This window comes from Chroicocephalus ridibundus, chromosome 1, assembly GCF_963924245.1.
Source record: "Chroicocephalus ridibundus chromosome 1, bChrRid1.1, whole genome shotgun sequence".
Classification (NCBI taxonomy): Eukaryota; Metazoa; Chordata; class Aves; order Charadriiformes; family Laridae; genus Chroicocephalus; species Chroicocephalus ridibundus.
This window is the reverse complement of record NC_086284.1, coordinates 57,617,015-57,640,780: the sequence shown is the minus strand read 5'-3', so window position 1 is coordinate 57,640,780 and position 23,766 is coordinate 57,617,015. Positions and strand designations below refer to the sequence as shown.

Genomic DNA, 23,766 nt, shown 5'->3' with positions numbered 1-23,766 from the left:
ACATTTATTTAATATTCTGTAAAGCTGAATGACCCCCCTTTTTGCTTTAACAAAATGAAATAATCTGAATAAAAATATACTACATTGTAATATGTAATAGGCACATGTAATGTTTGGAAGCTGTTCTGGTTTGAGGTAAAACAGAACCATTTTTCTGTTCAGTAATTTTACTTTTTAGCTAAGCCTCTTCTAACTAACTGAACTCTCTGAAATTAACAGCATATTGTGGAGACCCTGTTCATTCTCAGAACGATAAAGCCTGATTATTCGTAATTTATGCCAAGGAATGGTACGCAGAGAGGCACTTGCTTACACTTATTGCTATAACAACCAAGGTCAGCTGACTTTGTTATATGCTCCATTGGATGGTCGTAAGTGTAAAAGCACAGAGGGGTCGCACCTGTGGGGAGAAGCAGACAGGACAGGTGACCCCAAACTGACCTACAGGGGTATTCCATCCCATCTGCCCCATGCTCAGTATAAAAGCTGAGGGATCAAAGAGTCAGCTCTCTTTCTTCAACGGCCGGCATCTGAGGAGGACTCTGTTCATCTGCCTTTGATCGCCATCCGTACATTCCTGACTCCAGATCCGGAATCCAGTTCCCACCCATCACTGAGTCCAGTCTGGAGTTTTCCTGGTGACTGCCGGTGATGTGATTGTCATCCTGGGAGCTTGATACAGTTTTTTATATATTATATATTTTTTCATTATTTCCTTTTTATTATTTCATTACTTTATTATTAATATTTCATTAAAGTAGTTTAGTCTTTTCTAAACTCACTAGTCTCTTTCTCTTTCTCCCACCTCTCAGATGGGGGAGAGCATCTGTCGTTCACTTCAGTGTCCAGTCTGGCCCAAACCATGACAGATTTATTGGTACCCAATGTGGGTCTCAACAGGGGCTCAACCAGGGCTCTGGTAGATTGCCTGTATAGTTAAAATTCCAGCTTGCTCAGAGATTAAAACAGGCAGCTTACACCATATCACTCTTAAGCGAAATGTTACATCATGCCTTTAGGGAGCTTTATTTGAAGTTAATTGATGCAACACTGCTTAACCTGCCGAATGTGTCACATGGTCTATTTGCTCTTTCTGTTTGTATGCAGTGGTTTGAACGTGCTATTCTGGTGTAGTTTGGAATTCAGATGTGTAAAATGATTACTTGGATAATGATTCTACCTGCATATCTTGGGCATCATGTGAAGCATTTTGTCACTAATTGCACTTTTGATTTTACCTGGCAAAGGTTTACTTTGCCCTTTAATGCCTATGCCAAAGTGACACCATCAGAGATAGGTAATGGAAACCTATTGGAATGTTTTGAAAATTAATGTTACTTTAACAAGAAACCACTCCTGCAACACGTGCAGGAAGACCAACAACAAAATAATGATTTTAAGGATAGGAACTTTCCCAAAGCTACAGGAAGCCCATATATGAGGTTCACTATGGTTAATTATAAAGGAAATTTCAGAGAATTCAAAAATGTATAGTTCTTGGCACCTGAAAATTCTCCAACTTTCTTCCAAAAATTACAGCATAAGCTTAGGATAAAAAACTTTCTTTTCCCATCTACACGCAGAACCACCCACTTAAAACTGTACTGGAGAGAAACATTACAAATCTTTTGGTCTTTCCAGAGTTCCATTTCCCCTACAACCTGCCTTACACACAGCTTCTTCCCCAATCTCCCCAGTGAGACTCTGAGTTTCCTTCTCACTCTATCCACCCCTGACAGAGCAGAGTCTAAAACTCAGTCTTCTTCCCCTATGACAGAGGAGAAAAAAACATACTTCTTTCTTTGAATGGGCAATGGAGAGAAGAAAAGTTATTACAAAAAAAAAAAGGTAAAAGAGAAAACAATGCAAATAATATCTTATGTCTGACCCCTTCAATAACAGTAGTGGCACAAATCATCAATGGCACAGACACACTTAACTGTATTGGTACTTGATTTTTATGGCTGACTGCATTGACAATAGCACTTGGGATTAGTTGAAAAGTTGTATGCTGGTGAAAGCAGAGCTATTCACTAGAAGGCCCTCAGTACATCGAGCAGATTATGGTTACTACTTTTAAATAACTTGTTTTCTGAAACTCCCTTTCTCCTCTTCCCCCAGATTTTAAAATAAATGAACAAATAAATCCTGTCTCTGAATTTTATACTGTCACTCACAGTACTATCAAGCAAGGGGATGAGAGAGCAGGGGATGACTATAGCGGAAATTTCACATGTGTTACAGAAATGAGAGTCTATCATGCCAGTTCATTTAAGCTCCATTTATGCTCAAAGTACTTACCAAGAAACTAAAAGTGAACAAGCCCTGCAGGGCCTATTCAAAAGCATTAGCAATAAACTAGCCCCCGCTGCGTCACTTAAAAGTTACAAGTTCTAATTTTATGTGGGAGTTATAGGGAAAGTTTGTCTCTACTATGATTATATCGGACTGACTTTATCCCTCTCGTCATACGAAGTCGACTTTTTTTTTTCATGCATAATTGGCACACATTGTGGATATGTCTCTAATCTGCACAATTATCTACCTACACTGCTTTTCAATTAAAGGATCACAGTACGCATATTCTTCAAAGACCACAGTTTCTGTATGCAAGCTAAGATTTTCGCTACTAGAAAAAGGGTATGTACTGATTTTTACCTGACATTTTGTCTTTGGTATAGCTCAGCATGTACAAGAAATATGAAAGAAGCAATCTTCAGTCTCTTTCACTGTCAAATATTTAATAGAACAGCAGTAGCTGTAAGTGTTGGTGGCCTTGGCTCTGAATTGAAATGTCAGTAGTAGCACTATAATGCAGCATCTATCTGTTCACACACTTCAGAGAATGAAATCTGAGTGCTATCCTTATAAAAAAAGACGCTTTAACATTTATCAGTGCACACAGGAACGCACCAAAGAAACTAATGGTACAAAAATGTTTGAATTTTTGCAAGAGGTTGTATGATATATTATTAGCTACATTTTCAAAGGTCAAAAAGTTATGCATACTGAACATCGAATTACAGACTGCTGCAAAGTACTACATGTTAACAAAATTAAAGCATTTTTAATAACAAATACTTTGTCTTTCTGCAGATGAATTCTGTATTCCAGAAAGTCGGTAATTACATTTTGGAGGAAAAAGATATTCTGCTTAATTTTTTTTCAGAAAAAATAAAAAGCTGCCAAACTTTTGTAAATCTATCAAAGTGAAACATTCCATATAAGCAGAATTTGGTTTAGTACCATCTTGCTTTTTTGTGTATCTTTCTTTATCTTGAAGGCGAATCACATTTTTCTCTATGATGTCCAGATCAAGAGTTAATTTCTGTTGATTTCTCCTGCCTAAACAGACACAGAAGGCAGGATAATATCCACAATCCAGCACATCAAATTCCAGTGTGTGAACAGACTCCATCCAAAACCACAGGGAAGTCTGGGAGCCCATCTATTTTGTTAGTTGGGTAGTAACAGAGACACAATTGCTGTCTCCTATGCTCTTGTTTCTGTATCCACAACTGATCTACATCATAATTTGCTTGCCCAGTTCAGTCTTGTGTATATAAAATTATTAACTTCTTAGTTTTTGCTTTTCTTTAAAAAAAACCCAAAACATTGTGTAATTTCATTGTTTCCCTGCACATTTACCACACGCTCATGTGCTTTATGGCTTACTTCAGTTTCTGTTATCTAATCTATCATACTTTTTAATTTTTCATCTGAGCTTTAACAGCTCCTTCTGTTTCACTTCACCAGCAAAACCCTCTTCGTCCTCCTTTCTGGGTAATCTGGGTCAAAATCATGTGCCCTTTTCAATAAATTCGTTTCATTTTTCATGTCTTCTCCAGTGTATTATTTAATAAATTACATACTCATTAGGTCTGGATGCTTTTAGACCTCAAAGGGCAAAAGGGGGATCTAGCATGTTGATATCACACTACACATGTAACAAATTGGACTACCATGTGACAAAAAGGTTTAGGCTCCTACTTGGAGCCAAACCCTATTTGGTTTATTTGTCTTGGAGATATGAGTTAACTCTGCCATGGCCACTCTTCTACCCAGTTCTTTACTCATCTGTGTTATCGTGATCATTTAATAATTGAGTTTATCTCATCTGCCTGCTTCCTCAGCTTCTCTGATAGAATTTCCTGTTGTTAAACTCTCCTGCCTATACATTTAGTGTGGACTTTCTCTTGGAAAAGTTCATGAAGCAGCCCAGAAAATTTTACTTTCCTGTTATAAGCCCTTCCTTCACCTATTACCAGTGTCAATGCTTCCCATCTGCTTTTTTTAAGAGGTTTTGTTTTGATCAGCTGCATTAAAGTCACAGATTTCAATGCACTGTTAAACAAAGTGCAGATGTTTTGGATGTTCTTCCAGTTTGAATCTTAGTAGTAAGATCTAATGTATTAATTTAATACCATTCTGTGACACAGTACATTATGTACATAAAATACACGTAGTTATCATGTCATCCTCAGCAGTTTTTTTTCCTCCAATTTTTTATGCTGTATATATTGTCATATACCAATGTGCAATGAAGAGAGAGAGTGCTGTAAATTTCTCCTTGTAGAGGCATTAGCAAAGTAGATTTTAAGCTTTATAGGTAATTGTAGCTGTTACCTTCTTAAAACTAGCACTAAATAATAAAAAACTATACAAAGCCTCTTCTTTGGCCCAGATGAACAGTGATTATGTACAAGGTTAGATACCATTCTGTCCTGTCAACATTTAAGTGCCTGGAGGTTGACTATGTGAACTATCTATGCATCTATCACAGTCAAAGGATATCTGGGGATCTATTCTGCTTGTTAAATATAGGCACATAGTGAAACTTGACGTGCTTGGTCATCATCACAGCTTCTTTTTCATGTCTAATATGTGGCACTGGACCACAAAATCCAGACTTATTGGCTCAATGGATTCCAAAGACTACAGATATAGATGACCTATTTTAGGGATGGCGGAGTAGTACTGCAAACTCTGCTGTGCCCATCTGGTAATATTTTTCTAGGTTCCACCTAAAAAAAAAAACAACCTAGGAAGAGGGTGAGTGGGTAAGGAGAAAAGTGTGTGATAGATATGACAGTGAAGGTATGGCATGCCTATATCTTTCTGGAGACCCAGCAGGGTCTAGACAGGATACCTTAGGGCATCTCTAAATCCCACCCTACACTGTTGATCTACATTGACTATAGCAGGATGGGGTGCATTGATCCTGGCCAGTAGGTAGATCATTCACTCTGTCCCCAGCAGAATGGGGAAGAGAATCAGAAGTGCAAAAGTGGGAAAAAATCATGAGTTGAGATAAATACAGTTTAATAGGAGAAGGAAGGAAGGAAGGAAGGAAGGAAGGAAGGAAGGAAGGAAGGAAGGAAGGAAGGAAGGAAGGAAGGAAGGAAGGAAGGAAGGAAGGAAGGAAGGAAGGAAGGAAGGAAGGAAGGAAGGAAGGAAGGAAGGAAAAAGAGAGAGAGAGAGAAAGGAAGAAACCCGAGTTATAAAAAGGCAATCACTCAGCACGTCCCACCAACAGACTGACACTCAGCTGATCTCTGAGCAGCTGTTACCTTGGAAAGACTAACCCCAGGTTTTGTTGCTGAGCATCATGTCATATAGTATGGGATATCCCTTCAGTCAGTTGGGGTCAGCTGTCCCAGCTATGTCACCTTCCAACTTCTTGCCCACCCTCAGGGTACTTGATGAGGGCCAAAGTGAAAAACAGAGAAGGTCTTGGAGCTGTGCAGACACTATTCAGTAATAGCTAAAACATCATTGTGTTATCAACACTGTTTTAGTCACAAATGCCACTATGTGGAATACCTGCAGCGTACTGGCTGCTGTGTTGAAAATTAACTCCATGCCAGACAGACCTAGTACACAGAAGATCAGACAAATTTTGATCTCTCAAATCTGGAGTTAAATCTCACCCACACGAGCCTTTTTTTCTTTTTTTTTTTCCCCCAGCTCTTACTAAGTAAGAAATTTTACTAGTTTTTGATACAGGCAAGTGAACTGTGGACCATTTAAAAAAAATAATAAATTGTTAATGTGTACTCTGTCAGAAGGCAAGACGTATCTGTAACGCTTTTCCAGTCCATATCAAAGATAGTCTACATAAAATATATCTTTTACTGGTCCTTTCACCAGAGAAATTTTTAGAAAAAGGGGAAGAGGAGAGAGAGAAATGAATGCTAAGCTGCCTTAGTAGTGATCTCTCCTGATTAATTTAAGACATCCATATAAACAGATGTAAAATTAAAAGACTAAAAAGAATAAGTAAATTAGCCAAGTGAGTTGGGGAAGACAGAAAGAGAAAAAAGCTGCACCTGCCATACATATCATCAGTTTCTGATGATTACATCAAAAGAATAATAATCAATATTGCATTTTAAAAGAGAAAACAGTTCTTTTAATTCCTGGTCATTGTCAGTGTGGCTACGGTAGTAAGAATTACATAATTGCTCCAATTGCAAACAGGAGTGACGCAACTGGGAAGAAAAAGAGTTAGATTCTCAGGAGAGAAACGTATCATTATGAGAACACTTCACATCCTTCTGTGCCTTTTCCTGTTCTTTAAGAATTTTATCTGAATATTGCTCTGAATTTTATCCCAGAGCTAAGATTGTGGTTAGATTGACAAATGGTACCAAAGTAATCTATTTTTATGACAAAAAAATGATTGCAATAAGAAAAGAGAAAACCACAACCTGTATTTGTCCTTGTGACCATAATAGCATGAGTACTACGTTGAAAAGGAAGTCTTATTAAAAAAGACCTGTTATAAAGACCATAATGAGAATGAAAAATGTTAAGGAATCAACCAATTTATCTAGCGACCTTCATATCCCTGTCTCATGGTGCTTTTCTTTGACTCTGGACATGGTATTTTCATGACACTACTCTAAGTTATCTTGCTCTTTTGTCTGGTTAAAGATGAGAGACAAGAACTTGTTGAGCAAATCTATGGTGCTCCATTTCAAGAGTGGATGTGGGGAAAAAAAAACAGCACACACTTTGCAGAGCCATTCATCAACATTTAGTTTGAGAAATTCTAGAACATTTAAAAACTGAGCAAGACTAGTGAAGAGGAGGCTGAAGGGGGAAAGGAAAATCATTATTTATATAGCTGAGTGAAATATGAACACATTTATTGTTTTCTTTCGTGTCCAGAAAACCTTTGTATGTTACTTATCTTTGATGGGACTTCTCTTAGCTAACTTTATCTGTTTTAAAGTAAGTCACTGTGTTTGCATTTGCCTTAGGTTCTTTGGAGATTCAGTGGGAAAAGCAGATGCTTCCAGATGAAGAAAATTTTTCCTAACTCAGCAGGATCTCAATAAAATTCAGTCTGTCTTTAGTATATGGCTACTAATATAATTCGCACAATTAGTGCTTTCAGACCATAGCTTCTATTTCCATCTCTTCCATGTTTCTTTCACATTTGTTTCCTTGGTAAGCACCCCCTCAACCTCCAGGAATATTTTAAATTAAATAATTCTTTATTGTTTATTTATAAATTTCATCTGTTTGCGTCTTAATTTCCCGGTGAAGGTGGCAGTGTGATTCAAGCTCACCGTCTATCTTACAGCTTAGTTTTGTGACAAAGCTCTCATATGTGATTAATGATCACTTGGCAAAACTATCCAGGTTAGTGAATTTAAGATTTTTCCTAAATGTCACTTTTAATATGATAAATATATATTTAATATAACAACATAACAAGGTTTAATTGTGTATTTTAAAGGTGTACTTACATATTTCAATGTTGTCATTGCTACATAGAGAATTGTCAAAATATATACAAACTTATTTGAAGTTAAAAGTTCATGATAAAAAATAAACATGTGATTTACAGGCGAAGTTGTTCCAAAAGAAATCTGCACAAAAATAATACTCAAAGGTATATAAATGCAGTAATGAAGAGGCCTGGGTTATGAAACTACAGATTTTGCTATTTTTTGACACGTCTCGAGAAATATCTGGTGGCTGTACATTTTTAAGACCGGTATAAAATTGTTGTTACAAGTTGAGAAATTGGAAATCAAAAGGAACCAGACAGTATTATTATAAGTATCTGTGATACAACATAGTTTGCAACTAAATATAATATTTTTGAAAACAAAAGTTTCTGCTTCTTAGCCAGGATTTTATAGTCAGATCTTAACAGAAAAAGGTCATCTGCATCTTTTCACCTGATGAAGTTGGCAACAGTTACATGTTTTGATCACCAGAATTCTAAATAAAACACTTATTGATAGATATTACTTTTTTTAAATTAACATTTTTTTGCAGAATACAGTCTGTGAGTCCATTTTGACTCCCACCTGTCATGTGGTGGCCCAAGTAATCTTTCCTTCTACAGGTAACAACAAGGCTGCACACAAATTTCAGATACTTACCCTTATCCAGGCCTGTTTCACCTTGATCAGAATTAATCACAACTATATTTAGCTGCTGAAGAATTAGTGACCTACTTAAAACCTATCATTTGGGGTTTTTTTCTTTAATATAAAGACAGAGAAGCACCTCCAGAGGGTGATTCATCCCATCTGAAGAAAAATATCTAAAATAGTTGGGAGGAATCATCCTCTGAAAGGGTCTATTTCTTCCCTATGACTACAGAGTAAGCCTATGTGACTGTGAAAGGAATGAAACAGACAGTGAAAGGAACTCTACCGATTGACACCTGAGTGTAAGAGTACCACCTAACTCAAGGAAGAACATGCTGAAATAACTGAGCACCACAGGAAGGGATTTATGTCCAAACTTAACAATCTGTCCTAAACTGGCCATCCAGGTTTGCTGTGTAGACAAAGCCACTAATACTTTCGGTGGCTCACTTCTGAGATAGCATCTCATGATGTGAAAATACTAAAACAATGATAGTCTCCAAGTAATTTTGAAATATGGGTACACAAAATCATACTGGTGTGGCCTTAACACCTAGGAGATTGCTTCATCTTCCAGAATCTAACAAGTACCAATGGCAAAATGTTTTTGGCATGAATCAATTTTCTTCTTCTCCAGTCAGTAACAATCTGTGCTCTTCTCCTGTGGCTTTGAGGAAAAGTAAGTAGAATCAGTGTTGCAGTATTCCAAGGAATTTGCATCAATTAATACCTTCACTGATATTTCCCTTCAATTACTTAAGAAACATTAAATCATTTCACCTTTATTATACTTTTTAAATAGAACAGTGAAAAATGACCCAACCATTTTCTAGGGTAAAATAAGTGTAGGTCTAGGTATAAGTGTAGGTGTAGGCATAGGTGTAGGCATGTAAGGCTTTTCATTGTTTGATTCATATTTAAGTACATACTTAATTTTACACACACATGTGCTCAGTATTCAAGTTCCAGTTTCGTAATATCTTGAACTAATACCTGATAATTAAAAGGACGTCCAAGTGAATTCCTTCTGTACTATATTTGTGAAGACAAAGACTGTCATTAAAACGCCTCCCATCACTGCTCAATCTCTAAGAAATTTTAACTAACTTTCATTTAATTCCTCTGGGAACAGTTTCAAAAAAAACCCAAAAAACTAAAACCCATCTGCCCAATAAGTTAAAATAACCAAGACTGATTCCTTTTCTAACTCACATCAGCTAATCTAATTTCTTCAAATAGGCAGCTGAGTGTAATGTAAAAAAAAAAATGCAAAATTGTATACTTTTGTATCAACAAGGTTCTTTATTGATGGAAAATCATTCTCCCGAATGATTTTCTGTCTATTTATAATTCCAGGCAGTAGAACAAAACATCAAGAGTAACAAATTAGTTTAAATGCTATATGTGCAATCATCATACTTAAGAAAATATCTAGACAAGATGAGAAAGCATGAAGTCAATATTAGTGTATGGAGTACGGAGAACCACCTTGTCCAAGAGAAACATAGCTAGGCAAAAAAACCCAACAGTTGAAGCTTATCTAGCATGACACCCATCTAGAAGCTAGACTACATGGCAGCATAAAGAGAGACAATATTCATAACAATAATGAAAGTTAAATTTACATACCAGATTCCCTAGTCTGATCCACTCTACACATAGGAATCTTAGAAAAACATTTTCTTGTAATGGTTAATTTCTGTTGATTTTACCTAGCCTACTGAAGCCCTTGCATTACTTGCACAGTAAAACAGATTCAGATTTGGCCCAATGTTTCTGGTTCAGAACTGACTTTTAACTGCTACGAACTGAGACAGAGTTATTGGTAAGCACTGGAGAAGTAACTGAATCAATTCCTTCACCACACTAAAGGCTTTTTTTTAACTCAGTGACAACGAAATATTCAGATTATCTAATTATCTCTGTACAAAGCCGGATCAGATTGGGTAGGTCGTTTTTAAATTTTCATTTTCAGAGTTGATTTTAAACCTCAGAAACATCATTTAAAGTCTGATTGAAATACGATCTGAAATTAAGGAACAATAAGGCTTTACTGAATTTTGATATTCCATTATAATTAATTAATGGTTTTATGCAATCACATAACCTAATTTTCATGGCAATATTTCAGATCACAGATATCCCCAGATTTAATTTTTAAAAGTCAATTTGTGTTGAATACAGTGCAGTAATGAAATATTAGTCTACTTAGGGATTATGAGTGCAAAACATTGTTAAAGGAAAATTTGAGACCTAAGAGAAAGAAATAACTGCAGTGAATATGTGAAGTACTTGAACACTTACAACATTAATTGTTTATAACTAAAGCAGCTATGCTGTGTTGATAACAAATAAACATCAACAGCACTTCTAAGGAAATGCCTGTAAATTAAGATCTATGGATTAATGCGTATCCATGGAGCTTCAGTGTCAGAAAAGTGTTCAGCTTATCACATAGCAGGGCTACCAGAGAAACAAGCTTTTTCTTCCTATCAAACAATAGAAAACAAGGTCAATCACTTGAAGAAACTTCTATCTGCAATCAGAAATAAACACAAAAAGGCTTTTATAGTTTAGTTTGAGAAGGCAAATCTCAAGTAAATCTCACAGCAGTAGTGAAACAAAAAGTGCTCATTTGCCTATGCAGAGAATTTCATGTGATCTTCTGAACTGCAGTTTTCTATGTTCAATGGCTCCCAGGAGGAAGGGGCAGACATATTGATCAAAATGTTAGTAAAGCATCAATTGGCAAGAGATGTCTGAGTGGTATTTCAACATGCTGCCCTTTTCATCAGATGGAGGGGGAGGTGGGAAAAGAAAGGAGCTTCCTACCAGACCATCATTTTACTGAAATAAACAAATATATTCTCCTTCAGACTTTCATAGATAAGCCAAAAAGTAGTTTACAAAACTAAAATCTATTCATTACTTTTTATATGCAAAAACCTATAGGAGATACATAAAATAAATTTTAAATAGTATTTTGTATGATTTTTCACTTCAAAAAGTCAAGAACCATAGCATAGTTTTAAAGATATAAATTCCAAGTGATTAAACAGTGGGAAAAATGTAATGTGACTTTTTCCATTGCTCTGACTTCAGAGAGAGAAGCTAAGTACAAAATATAACCCAGCCTTCTGATAACGTCAGACTCTGTAGTCCGATAGCCTCAAAATTCAGCCTTCTCGTTGCTAGCAGCTCTCAAGACTTCCTGGGCTTTGTGTGGGATATTCTTGGTCTGATGACTATTGCCCAACTTGTTTTAACTTTAGAGTAGCTTTGTACAATTGTGTGATGCAATGCTTTTTGTTACAATAATAATGGTATAGTTCTGTAACTAAACAATTGTAAACAAAAGTATTTATTCTCTGTAGTTATAACACCATGAACTGCAAGAGCAGTAAGTCAACAACCTCCAGTAACAGCTGGGCCCATGTGAGTTACGGGATCCTACCTACTATGACACCTTTTCCACTTTTGCATAACATCTTCTTGTGTTGAGGACAGATAATAAGGTAAACTTCCTGGCCTGTTTTGAATGGACTATTGCCGAGATTCTTCTGATAGGGAACTTCTGGATACTTTAAGCATCCCCTGAGAACAAAACAGCATTTACTCCAGCTGTTGGATTAGACAATACAAATGCAACAAGCTCTACTGGAAAAAAACCATGATAATACTGGCAAAATCATTCCCTGGCAGTACTTTAATTTTCAGTGTGTTAAGTACCTGCTGTTTGTTAGGTACTTTAAAAAAGTGCCCGATTACAGAACTCCTGAACTCGGCTCTATTTGTACAAACTTTTTCTGTTAAGCTCACCAATAACAAGAAAGAGACAGTTCAGAGACCAGTTCATCCTATCCCAAGATTTGTCCATTTTTCTCATTGTTTATACAGGGAGGCTACACAAATAGCTGGCACTGGCTACCTGTGCTTCAGACTGTTAGTTAAGTGAAATCTATTAAATCCCTAACAAAGAGCATTCAACATTCAGCTTCCCCCTTTGTTCATGACAGGCGTCTCAGTGTGCTTTCGAGTACCACTGTGGGCAGTTTATTTGAACATTAATAAAAAAAACAAACCCGAACAAATAGCACTTGCAAATCTGGCCAACTGTTAATTTTATTATTTGTATCACGGTATCAGTATCAGCTATGTCCATCTCTCTGTAGACGGAGGGCAGAACATAGCCTCTAGCTTAGAGATCTTTTTGTATTTTTTTGTTATTATTTTGCTAGACTCGGATACTGAGTTTTCACAAAGGCTTCTTTTTCAGGTTGTGGTTTTTTTTTTTTTCACAGAACTTCTTGTAATGCTTTGAAACAAAATGTTTTGCAGTTCTGACACTGTACCGTGAGGACTTGAATTTATAGAAGGCAAAGTGACATGAAGCTCATTTTTATATGTATTATATCAATAAATTCACACTTGAGTCAAAACACACCCAAGTTACAAAGTTTAAATCAGAACCTTGATCTTCCCCAGATTCAAAAAGTTCTAATGTAATCTTTCAGGGCAGTCTCATCTCCATCCTTAATAACAGTACAATTGATCTGGAAGCATTAAGAAAGCTGAAATTGCTTTACATGAAAGAGTAAAAAAACAAAAGTAGCAGAGCTAGTCAGAGTGTATTAATCTGTCAATCATCTGCTAGGAAATATGAAGTTAAACTCATAGTATTACTAGTGTGAAATTATACAGAAATTTGGCACAAAGTTCCATCTATAAAATTAAGATATAAAAGAAAGATTACTTAATGTTCAAAGAATTTGCTACCTGATAAATGTTCATAAAATCATCAACTATCAAATTTAGGAATTTTCAAATTCTGATTTATAATTTCTAAGTACAAAATATAATTTCTGCATATGGAGATTTTTTATTCTTTCTGCAAAACTTCATGCAACTGCAATATGAATGATATTTAATTTGTTCAACAAAAGCATGAGTTTTTAACAGAAAAAATCAGATGACATAAGATGGAAGCTTATTAAGAGAAAGTAATTATAAATATGAGAAACACACTAACAAAAGAAACAGGGAAGATTTAGTCTGCAGAAGAAAAAGCTACGCATGCATTATTTCATTTTTTCTTATTGAGTAGTCTATCGAAAGAGACTTCCAAACCAGGAAAATACTATAAGGCAATTTTCCTCTCATTACTTTTACCCAGCAAGCTTAAATTGTGCCTTTTTTAAAAAAAAAAAAAAATAATTTTTTTTTTATATGCCTTAGTAAAGATTTAATTTTATAAAGCTGGATAGACAATGGTTTTAAAAAGTCAGTACATTCCTGTATTTAATTTCATGTGATGGATTCATGTCAGAACTTTTCACCAGTACAAAAAAGGAATGACTGATTTAAACATACTTGCTACATTATCAAGAAAATGCCAAAAATGCTAAAAAGTTAGAGATCATGCACACTGTATTTTATTAAATTTAATTCCCTTTTTCCCTTACTAATGTTTTTATTTTTTTAAAGTTGATTATTTACTTGGTTTAGGAAAACTTCAAACACTAATAAGTTGCAGCAAATATATAAAGTTCAGGTAATCAAACACGTCCTTGGTAAGCCTTTCCTCATGTACCAAGATATTTTAAAAAATATAAAAAATCACGGATTACCAAAAGAGTGCATTTTGAGGGAGATTTTGGTTTTGAAAATGCATACATAAAATACATGTGGAAGCAAAATACACTGTTGTTACACAGTTTTTTGGGGTTCCAGTGCTTTCCCCAGAAATAAGAAAACAATTTTGCTTGTCTTTATTTTATTACCTCACATGTTTCTTCCTCATTTCATTCAATTTCTTTTACCTTTTTTATTATGCTGTAGAAAAACATAATCCCCTTTGTATTACGTGTCCAGAACATTTACAGTTGCATTCAGAACTCTTTTTACAACACCTTTAGGATTAGACAGTGTTTTATTTCTGCTATTTTAAAAACAATTCTTTCAATATCTGGTATATATTCTGCTGATCAGATTCAAACAAGATGAATAAAAATATTCCCTCTGTTGCAATGACTTACAAGTTTTATCGTCTAACTCAATAAACTCAGAATATATCCTGTATGTTATTGGACATTGGTGAGTTGCATGATATGAAGCATTTTCTCCTAGCTAGTTTTATATTATCCAGTTTAGAGACAAGAAAACTTAAATTTTACCATACTGGTGATTTTTACTTTATTTAAACCAAACACTGTACTTGAAAATTATAATGGTGGAAAATTTGGAGACCTACTTCTAAAGACTAACAGATATCTACAAGAGTAAGAAGTAAAATGGGAAAGAAGGCTGACGTACCAATAATGTTTTTTTTTTTTTCATAGAACACTCTACAGTGAGTCCTAAAACAAATCACAGAACACCATTTTAATTCCACATTTAGACCCCATTAAAAACCTGCACGGAACATAATATTTAATGCTAATTCATTATCTAAGTTAATTCACAAAATGATGGATTCTTGGCACATTTTTTTAACAGAATTCTGTTCACTAAACATATGTATTAAGGCAATTAACTTTTACAACGTTACCTATTAAATACTTGCTACTGCTCCTGAGAAGTGCATTGCAACAAAAATCTGGTGGTTATTATACAAGTGACTGAAAATCTGGATGTATGTACTTTAGTTATTGAATATGTCAAGTCTCCAAAGTTGATTGCTGGGTTCTTCATCAGTTCAATGGTAAACAAAAAAAACTTCAATAAACTCATTACTTTCATATTTAAACAGAGCAATGAATTCAGTAAGAACTATAGGCTAGTAAAGACCACCTCAGTCCCTGGAAGGTGGTGGAACAACTAATCCTGTAAACCACTTCCAGGCGTACGAAGGACAAGAAAATCATCAGGAGTAGTCAGCATGGATTCACAAACTGAAAATCATGCTTGACCAACCTGATAACTTTCTATGATGAAATGACTGTCTTTGTAGACCAGGGGAAAGCAGTGGATATAATCTGCCTTGACTGTGTAAGGCTTTTTGATACTATTCGCATAAGATCCTTATAGACAAGGTGACGAATTATGGTCTGGATGAGCAGACAGTGACGTGGACTGAAAACTGACTGACAGATGGGTACAGAGGGTGGTGATCATGGTAGAAAATCTAGATGGAGGCTGGTAACTATCTGTGTACCCAAGGATTCAATACTGGGTCCAATCCTGTTCAACATCTCCATTAATAATTAAAATGGTGGGCAAGTTTGCTGATGACGCAAAATTGGAAAGGGTTAGTGATGCACCAGAGGGTTGTGTGTCCATCCAGAGGGACTTCGATAGGGTGAAGCAGTGGGCTAAGAGGAACGTCATGAAGTTCAACAAAGGGAAACCAAAAATCTTGCACCTGGGGCAGGATGACCATATGCATCAGTACATGTGTGGGCCTAACCATCTGGAAAGTAGCTTTGCAAAAAGGACCTGGGGTTCTGATGGACACCTAATTGAACATGAGCCAGTAATTTTCCCTTGCTGCCAAGGAAGCTAACAGTATCCTGGGCTGCATCAGGAGGAGTGTTGCCAGCAGGTCTAGGGAGGTGATCTTTCCCTTCTACTCATCACTGGTGAGGCCACACGTGGAGTACTGTGTCCAGTTCTGGGGTCCCCAGTACAAGACAGACATGGACATACTGGAGAGACTGCAGCAAAGGGCCACGAAGATGAGGAAGGGCCTGGATCATCTCTCCCATGAGGAAGGCCTGAGAGATCTGGGGCTTTTCAGCCCAGGGAAGAGAAGACTCAGGGGAAAATCTCATCAATATGTACATATATATAAGGGAGGGTGCAGAAAGGACGGAGCCAGACTTTTTTCAGTGGTCCCCAGTGACAGGACCACTGGGCACAAAAACACAGGATGTTCCATCAGAACACCAGGAAACACTTTTCTACTGTGAGGGCAACCGAACACTGGCATTGGTTGCCAGGATGTTGTGGAGTCTCCATCTTTGGAGATATCCAAAAGCTATCTGGAGACAGTCCTGGGCACTGGGCTCTAGGTGTCCCTGCTTGAGCAGGTGGGTTGGACAAGATGACCACCAGAGGTCCCTTCAAACCTCAACCATTCTATGATTCTGTGTTAAAACTGACCAGTCTATAAGTAGAAAAACTGTATTTATTTATGTCTCTCTACCCAGTTGACCTCCTTGTTCTATCCAGCTTTATTTCTGTCCATCAAGATTTCTATAAAGGTGAGTGTGTCTAGAAAGTAAGGTGCTTATATCACTAAATGCATTTGGAAGTCTTTTCTGGTCTGTCCACTTTTACAATTTGATTTTATCAGAAATTTTATAGTCTTCCTACTCTTTCCAATTAAGAGCAGAAAAAAAATCTGACTTCTAGTATATCCTTCTATTGCAGTTTTTCCTTCTCACTCTCTCTGTGAGATGAAAGGATAGATCACCATTAACTTTTTTTTTCTTTACATACCCAGAATGCACTTTTGAAGTGAATTTTCCAGTCATACCCTTTTATTTGGCTTTAGTTAAGTTGGATGAAATTTAACTGGAAGAGTCACTCCAGGAGTGCACTTAATGCACTCCAACTGCTAATTGTCATTCAGTCCACAGGACCAGACTGGAGCTAAACTGCACTAAATCCCCTCAAATATTTATATTGTTAGTCTTCCAAAACAAATGTTTTTCTCTTCAAATGTCTTCCTACCAGGCCACACCACTTGCTCCATAGCAAAGTAGTACTCAACAAAGGCCAAAACAGTGGTTGCTGCTGGGTTCCGAGGAACACACTCAATCATGTGTGAATAAAGGGGCAGACAATTCACTCATTTCATAAGACCTCCTAAGGAAACATGTTTTGTATTAAAGTTCAATAAAGGAAAGTTTTGGTTTTTTTCTTTTCACATAAATTTACATTCCTAACCACTGCTAACCTGAACTGAATTTCATGGAGAGCCCTACAGATAATGGCAGCGTGTTCTCCCATTGCCCCTTGGATCAGCTAAGAATTCTACTTTTCCTAAACCATGATAATCGAAAAGATCTTCTGATCAGATTTTAGATATTCTGTAAATAAATAATATTTTTCTCTCAGAAAAGATGATCAGATTATCATGCATCTGCTTATTTTCATATGTGATATTCGTAACGGTACCTACTACTTCACTGTGCACTTGAACTCATCTGTGAAAATATAGTGGTCTAATTTACCCAAGAGAACCATTTATTTCAACATCCTCAAAATAAACATTACAGGAAGATCCCTGGTGTTTTCCCACTGAGACACTTATCTCATTTATGACATATGCTGTTTCTATATGACAAGGTACTGTATACAAGATGGATCAAAGCTGAAATAATAATGAATTATAGTCTGAACTAAATTTAAAGTGCATAGCTTTGCTATGCAAGAATTCTACGTGTAATTGCACATAATCTGCACACTCACACGGTGGTAGCATGTGTGAAAAATATGCTGTCTTATTCATAAGTATCAGCGAAACAATATTTTGTGTCTATATTTATTTAAGAATCTGAAGAACTTATCTACAAAACTTCCACAAATTCCGTTAGTCATATTTAACAGTAAAAATAATTTGAACTTTGGAAAAATAAGGGTGTTCTTTTCAGTGTATTTTGATCTTATCTCTACTATTGAAACCCTTCTGATCACGATTTTGTATTCCTGTACAACTCAAGATTCAATGACTCCCCAAATACAGACTGTCATCATAAGCTTTCAATATTTTACCACTCTGTTTCATCTGATTTACTGTGCTGCACAATCTAGCTTGCTCCACCTATACTATTTTCCCTCCTCCTAGATTTAGAGCTGCATACCTTCTCCTGATGATTCTTTCTCATATTTGTTCACCAACACATTACTTTTTCAGAGTTCACATTCCTTCCAAATGCTTACTTACAGTCTATGGTATTCAAAAAAGAAAAATAAAAGAAGTCAGATGATCTAATTCTTAAAATAACATTTTCTCACTGTCTATTGCTCCTTTTGATGCCATCATTTAAAAAATTTAATGTAAAATCTTCTGGTGATACCATGCCTTCTTGTTCTATGAAGCACGCACACCTGTGACACGTACTGAGATGTGTCTAGAAGACAAATAACAAACAGAACCTTCCACATTTCTCTGTGCTTTTTGGTGGTTTCCTTTTGGTGAGGTCTGATATGAAAACACACATAATTTAACACAAGATTAAATCACATTTTATGTAAAATTTTTTGTCTTAATTTTTAAAGTGCATTTAAAAAAAGGGCTTAAAAATATTTTGCTTCTGCTTTTTAATCTTTCAGAATGTTTCCTTAACTACAGGATATTGCAATTTAATTTGACTTTTGACTTCAAAGCTTATAGTTTATAATAAATCTAAGAATGGTACATTACTATATGTCCAGCATTATTATAGTATACATATATAGTACATATACGTACATATATGTACATACATGCACACATATACAAAGATTTATAAAAATAATTCCATGGTTTGTAACTAAACTGTTTACTTGTATGTTTTATGATTATTTTGATATACTTCCTGGATGTCTGGTATTTAGGTACGTGTTAAAATTTACTCTTCAACCTTAAGGTCATCTGTCAATCTACTCTATAACAATTAATGTAGAAATATGCCGTTAATTTTCCAGCTCTATTCTAGAAAGAAGAATTTCCTTTGTATTTGCAGTCTAGTGTTTCAATAAATCCTATTTAGCTTTCAGTTTAGTACTAAAAAGACGTTGAACATTTTTTTCAAGCATGTTGCCTCCCATTATTCAATCCTTTTGATTTAGTTATTATGTCAGAAAACACACACAAAATAAATCTGGTTAGCTTTACAGATTTCCCAAAAAAGGACTATATAGTTCCTTTTATCTAAACAATGTATCTCACTATTCTTGATAACTAAATTGCACATAATATATTTTTCATTCATAAGAAGGTGACTTTCTGAGAACAAGTAACTGTAGAAAATACTTGATTTGCGTTCAACCTCTTAGGCATTCCTGTTGTTATCTTGTTCCTGTTTTCCTCTTTATTCACAAAAATCAGAGGAGAGATGCATCCTATTATTTGGTAAAAGGTGCATGATCTCAGCACTCTATTAAATCCTCATCATTGTCACAAGCTTGTTAATTCTACTGAAAGACAGTACACGACTTTGCAATTTTCCCTCTGTGTGCCATAAGGGGGAATCTCTGTCACACAGCAAATGCTTTTGCTGAATCTCAACAGAAACTCACAGAACTAACTCTAATAAAAAAAAAAAAAAACATAAAAAAAACTTTCTGAATCTGTTTTTTTTTGTCATTGTTCTACTTACTAAAGCAATGCCTATTGGTATCAGATCTTAGTATGGGACTCTAGCAGAAAAGATTCATCTGCCTTCATCTCAGTGATCCTTTTCCCAGTCCTTTGGATGGCCCTGGAGACCCGAGAAAAACGTAGTTTTTGAAAAGGAGGAGTAAAGCATGTTACAATATATCCTTCTTCTTTCACAGGCACTGAACAATAATACCTGTGTGCCAACATTTTTTTGTTTTACTGAAAAGTAGCGCCCAAAATGGCTGACTGTAGAGAATGATATGATACGGTAAATTTCTGTTGTCAAAAGATAAAAACCCCCAGAGACTTGAAAAAGCCTTTGGTCTGGGTCTGGCAGTGCCAATGTGCTTCATGCTGGGAGGAAGGAAGCTCAGCTGGGAGGGATTTATCAGGGATTCCTCAGGGAGTGGCAGAGGTCCTGTTTCCAGTTCCAGAAAGAAGAAAATGGGAGTAGTGAGCTGTGCTCTCCCAAAGACTGAGTCACACTTAGTCTCGTGATTAGTCTTAAGAGTGCAGGAGTTGAGAGATTTCATGGCCTGTGTAAAAAAAACTTAGCAGGACGCTCATAAGTGGAGCACCTAATGCATTAGGCACTGTCAGGCAAGAACACGGATGCTAAGATATTAGCTGACAAATGCGGTGTGCCATGGAAGCTGCATGATGACTGCCTAGATTTGTGGAGAGTTTTCAGGACTGCTTCTATTGATGATGCCTGTAACAGAGGGAAACTAAAGAACCAAGGGATCTACTGCAGAATGAAAGATGAGGAAGGAAGGTAAAGAAGGTGGCAAATAGATTGTCAGTCTTCCACTCTGCTTTTTCTTACAGTGCTTAGGATTATAAATAGGGTTTTGCTGCAAAGCTTTCCGTCATCTTTGTGGCTACAACCAGTCTGTGATGTTCATCAAGTACTTCAAGACTAAAAGAGGATACATTCTTTCAGTTTCACACTATCAAAAAAAAGGATTTTAAATTCATTTCAAAATTACCATTTTAAAAACGAAAATGTGCAGGTGATGGGCTCTTTTTGACCTTAAGGATTTAAAATATTCATTGATGCATAAGTCAAAAGACCCTGGGGTTACCACAATAAAAAAAGGAATGAAATAGCAAAAAGAATTCTTCACGGCAACGCTTTCTTCATGAAATAGTTTACATGTTTGCTTAGGCATTTTATTTTGACTGGTAGGACAAGCTGTACAAGTGAAGTAAAAAGTGTGATTTTTGCAAACTGTCTCTATTTGTAAAGCTTAGAAAAAGATTCATTGCCTGTTTCTTTTCATAGAAAGCAATTACTATTTTTACCTTGCCGACTTTCTCTTGCTGTGCTTGATAATGTAATGTATTACATGTATTTATCCCTTCTGGAGTTCAGTTTAAGACGTACTGCATTCTTTAGCCTAGTATTAAGCTGAAGTATACTGGATGTTAATGACCTGTGTTATCATCATTCATCCAGAGAGAGCTGATAATATTGCAATGTCTAAATTTTTCTGTCTTTGAATTATGCTTTTAACTTTTTATTTTTCATTGACATTATCCAAAAGTGTCAAATAGGGATCACGGTCCAAATTAATGACTGAATTATTTTAGAGGTTTATAGACTGATCTTTTCTTAAACATTACAATTATATAAAATGCACAAACAAAGGAATAGTGGTGAAGACATTAGGTCTTGTGTGGTACAGCTGAGAGTCCTAATTTCCAGCTGCAGAAACATCTTACCTTATAAAGCTTTCCCCAGGGTTTTGTGAATCTGAACTTCCTGGATGCAAAGAAGCTTGGCTTCAACAAGAAGCAGAGGCAGCTCTCACCTACTCCACCTTAACCTACAGCAGGAGTTGTCGACTCGGTTCTCATGTAGGCTAAGGAGAGCCAAAACTCAGGTCTCCGCTCTTGAAAAACCACCCTATCAACAAAGCTACTACACAACATTTCAGCGGTGTCAGGATCATAAGGCTGCCTTTTCAATGAAAAAGAGTAGAGTCAGAAATGGTAACAGGAAACAGTGGCTATCTGAACATAGGAGTGCGTTTCAAATACCTGCAATTGCAACTTCAGAGTCTAAATCCAAGTGAATCACCATTTCAGAAATACCCCTCTTTTCTGTCCCTTGTGCATCTACCTCCGTACCATGAGGGTTGCTCCCTGGTACTCCATTTCCCTGGTTACATTCAATATGTTGAACTTAATATAAGGTTGCAAATTCATTTTACAATTTTCACAACCAGAGCCAGACACCAGCATCTTACATGGACTTCAATATTATAAAAGGAAGGGAGTCAGAAGGAGCAGAAAAGGAATTGATGTTCTTGTGAAACAGTTCTAGATGTGAGAGGTCTGATTCTCTTACAGATATTAAAATGCGGTAAATCTGACTTCAATGTAGTTGAGAATTAAGGCAGACATAAAAAAAATCATTTTGATCACTGCCCAACTTTAGAGAAAATTTTGACACTCCTTCTTCCAACAGATATTTATCATAATTATTCTGAAAAGATAATGATATCTGACTCAAGAAGCATACTGTGTGCTTTACTGCTCGTTTGCTAAAATCATGATAACAGGCCAGACCTCTTAGCCTACTTAACAGCTACTCTGTCTTGAAGTTTGCTAGCATCATACGAAGGAAAAAGGTTAGGAACAGAGTTTAATAAGAAGCCAGACTGGGGATCAGGCCCAGTGCTTGGCCAGAAAAGAGTATCAATCAGCAGTTTGCTTACATGCACCTGGCCACCTCTATCCCCTCTCCTCCCACATTTGTTGTCCTCCATCTACCTTGACCTCTACTTCACCTTGCCGTTGGCTTTACCCCTAAGCATCCCATTATAAGTCTTGTTCAATCCCACAAGCCCCTCCAAATATCCCAGGATAAGACTTTTCCTGATAATATTCGTGCTTCCCCCTTTTTAACAGTTACAAAGTTGTGGTTGAATCTCCTCAAGGCTTTGGGTGACGCTTTAAAGGCCTATCAGGCAGTGACCAGAAACCTCTTATCTTCTTCTCAGAAGATGAGCAGAGCATCTCAGCTTCTTAATTCATTACTTCTCATGACTCCTGCCCTGGTTGCTTACACAGAGTAGCCATTCACAAGCTAGCCTCACAAACCAAATATCTTTACATTGCACATACCCATACACTCTGAGGCTGCCCACCTGTTGAGACTGGACTGTTACTCAAATCAATATATTCATCAATGACCTGGATGAGGGGATAGAGTGCACCCTCAGCAAGTTTGCTGATGACACAAAGCTGGGAGGGGTGGCTGACACACCGGAAGGCTGTGCTACCATACAGAGAGACCTGGACAGGTTGGAGATTTGGGCAGAGAGGAACCTTATGAAATTCAACCAGGGCAAGTGCAGGGTGCTGCACCTGGGGAGGAACAACCCCAGGCACCAGTACAGGTTGGGGGCTGACCTGCTGGAGAGCAGCTCTGTGGAAAGAGACCTGGGAGTCCTGGTGGACAACAGGACGACCATGAGCCAGCAATGTGTCCTCGTCGCCAAGAAGGCCAATGGCATCCTGGGGTGCATCAAGAAGAGTGTGGCCAGCAGGTCGAGGGAGGTCATCCTCCCCCTCTACTCTGCCTTGGTGAGGCCACACCTGGAGTACTGTGTCCAGTTCGGGGCTCCCCGGTTCAAGAAGGACAGGGAACTGCTGGAGAGGGTGCAGCAAAGGGCTACCAAGATGATTAGGGGACTGGAACACCTCTCTTATGAAGAAAGACTGAGGGACTTGGGTCTCTTCAGTCTGGAAAAAAAGACGACTGAGGGGGGATCTTATCAACACCTTATAAATACTTAAAGGGTGGGTGTCAGGAGGATGGGGCCAGGCTCTTTTCAGTGGTGCCCAGTGACAGGACAAGAGGTAACGGGCACAAACTTGAGCATAGGAAGTTCCACCTAAACATAAGGAGGAACTTCTTTACCCTGAGGGTGGCAGAGGACTGGAACAGGCTGCCCTGAGAGGTGGTGGAGTCTCCGTCTCTGGAGACATTCAAAACCCGCCTGGATGCATTCCTGTGCAACCTGCTCTAGGTGACCCTGCTGTGGCAGGGGGGTT

At 37.0% G+C, this 23,766-nt stretch overlaps 1 protein-coding gene across 12 annotated transcripts in view; it reads right to left on the bottom strand.

The window, feature by feature from the left end:
• The window catches only part of GPC5 (glypican 5), a 738,578-nt gene that overhangs the window by 240,506 nt on the left and 474,306 nt on the right, over positions 1 to 23,766 (bottom strand). For 2 of the 12 annotated variants that reach the window (XM_063336249.1, XM_063336278.1), the window contains one exon: positions 11,450 to 11,987. The exons of 9 other annotated variants lie outside the window; for them this stretch is intronic. In XM_063336249.1, the coding sequence (XP_063192319.1) occupies positions 11,977 to 11,987 (11 nt within the window). In that variant the 3' untranslated portion in view covers positions 11,450 to 11,976. Of the gene's footprint in view, positions 1 to 11,449; positions 11,988 to 14,736; positions 14,750 to 23,766 lie in introns of those variants that run through there. One more of the 12 variants, XM_063336294.1, reaches the window with a different exon arrangement.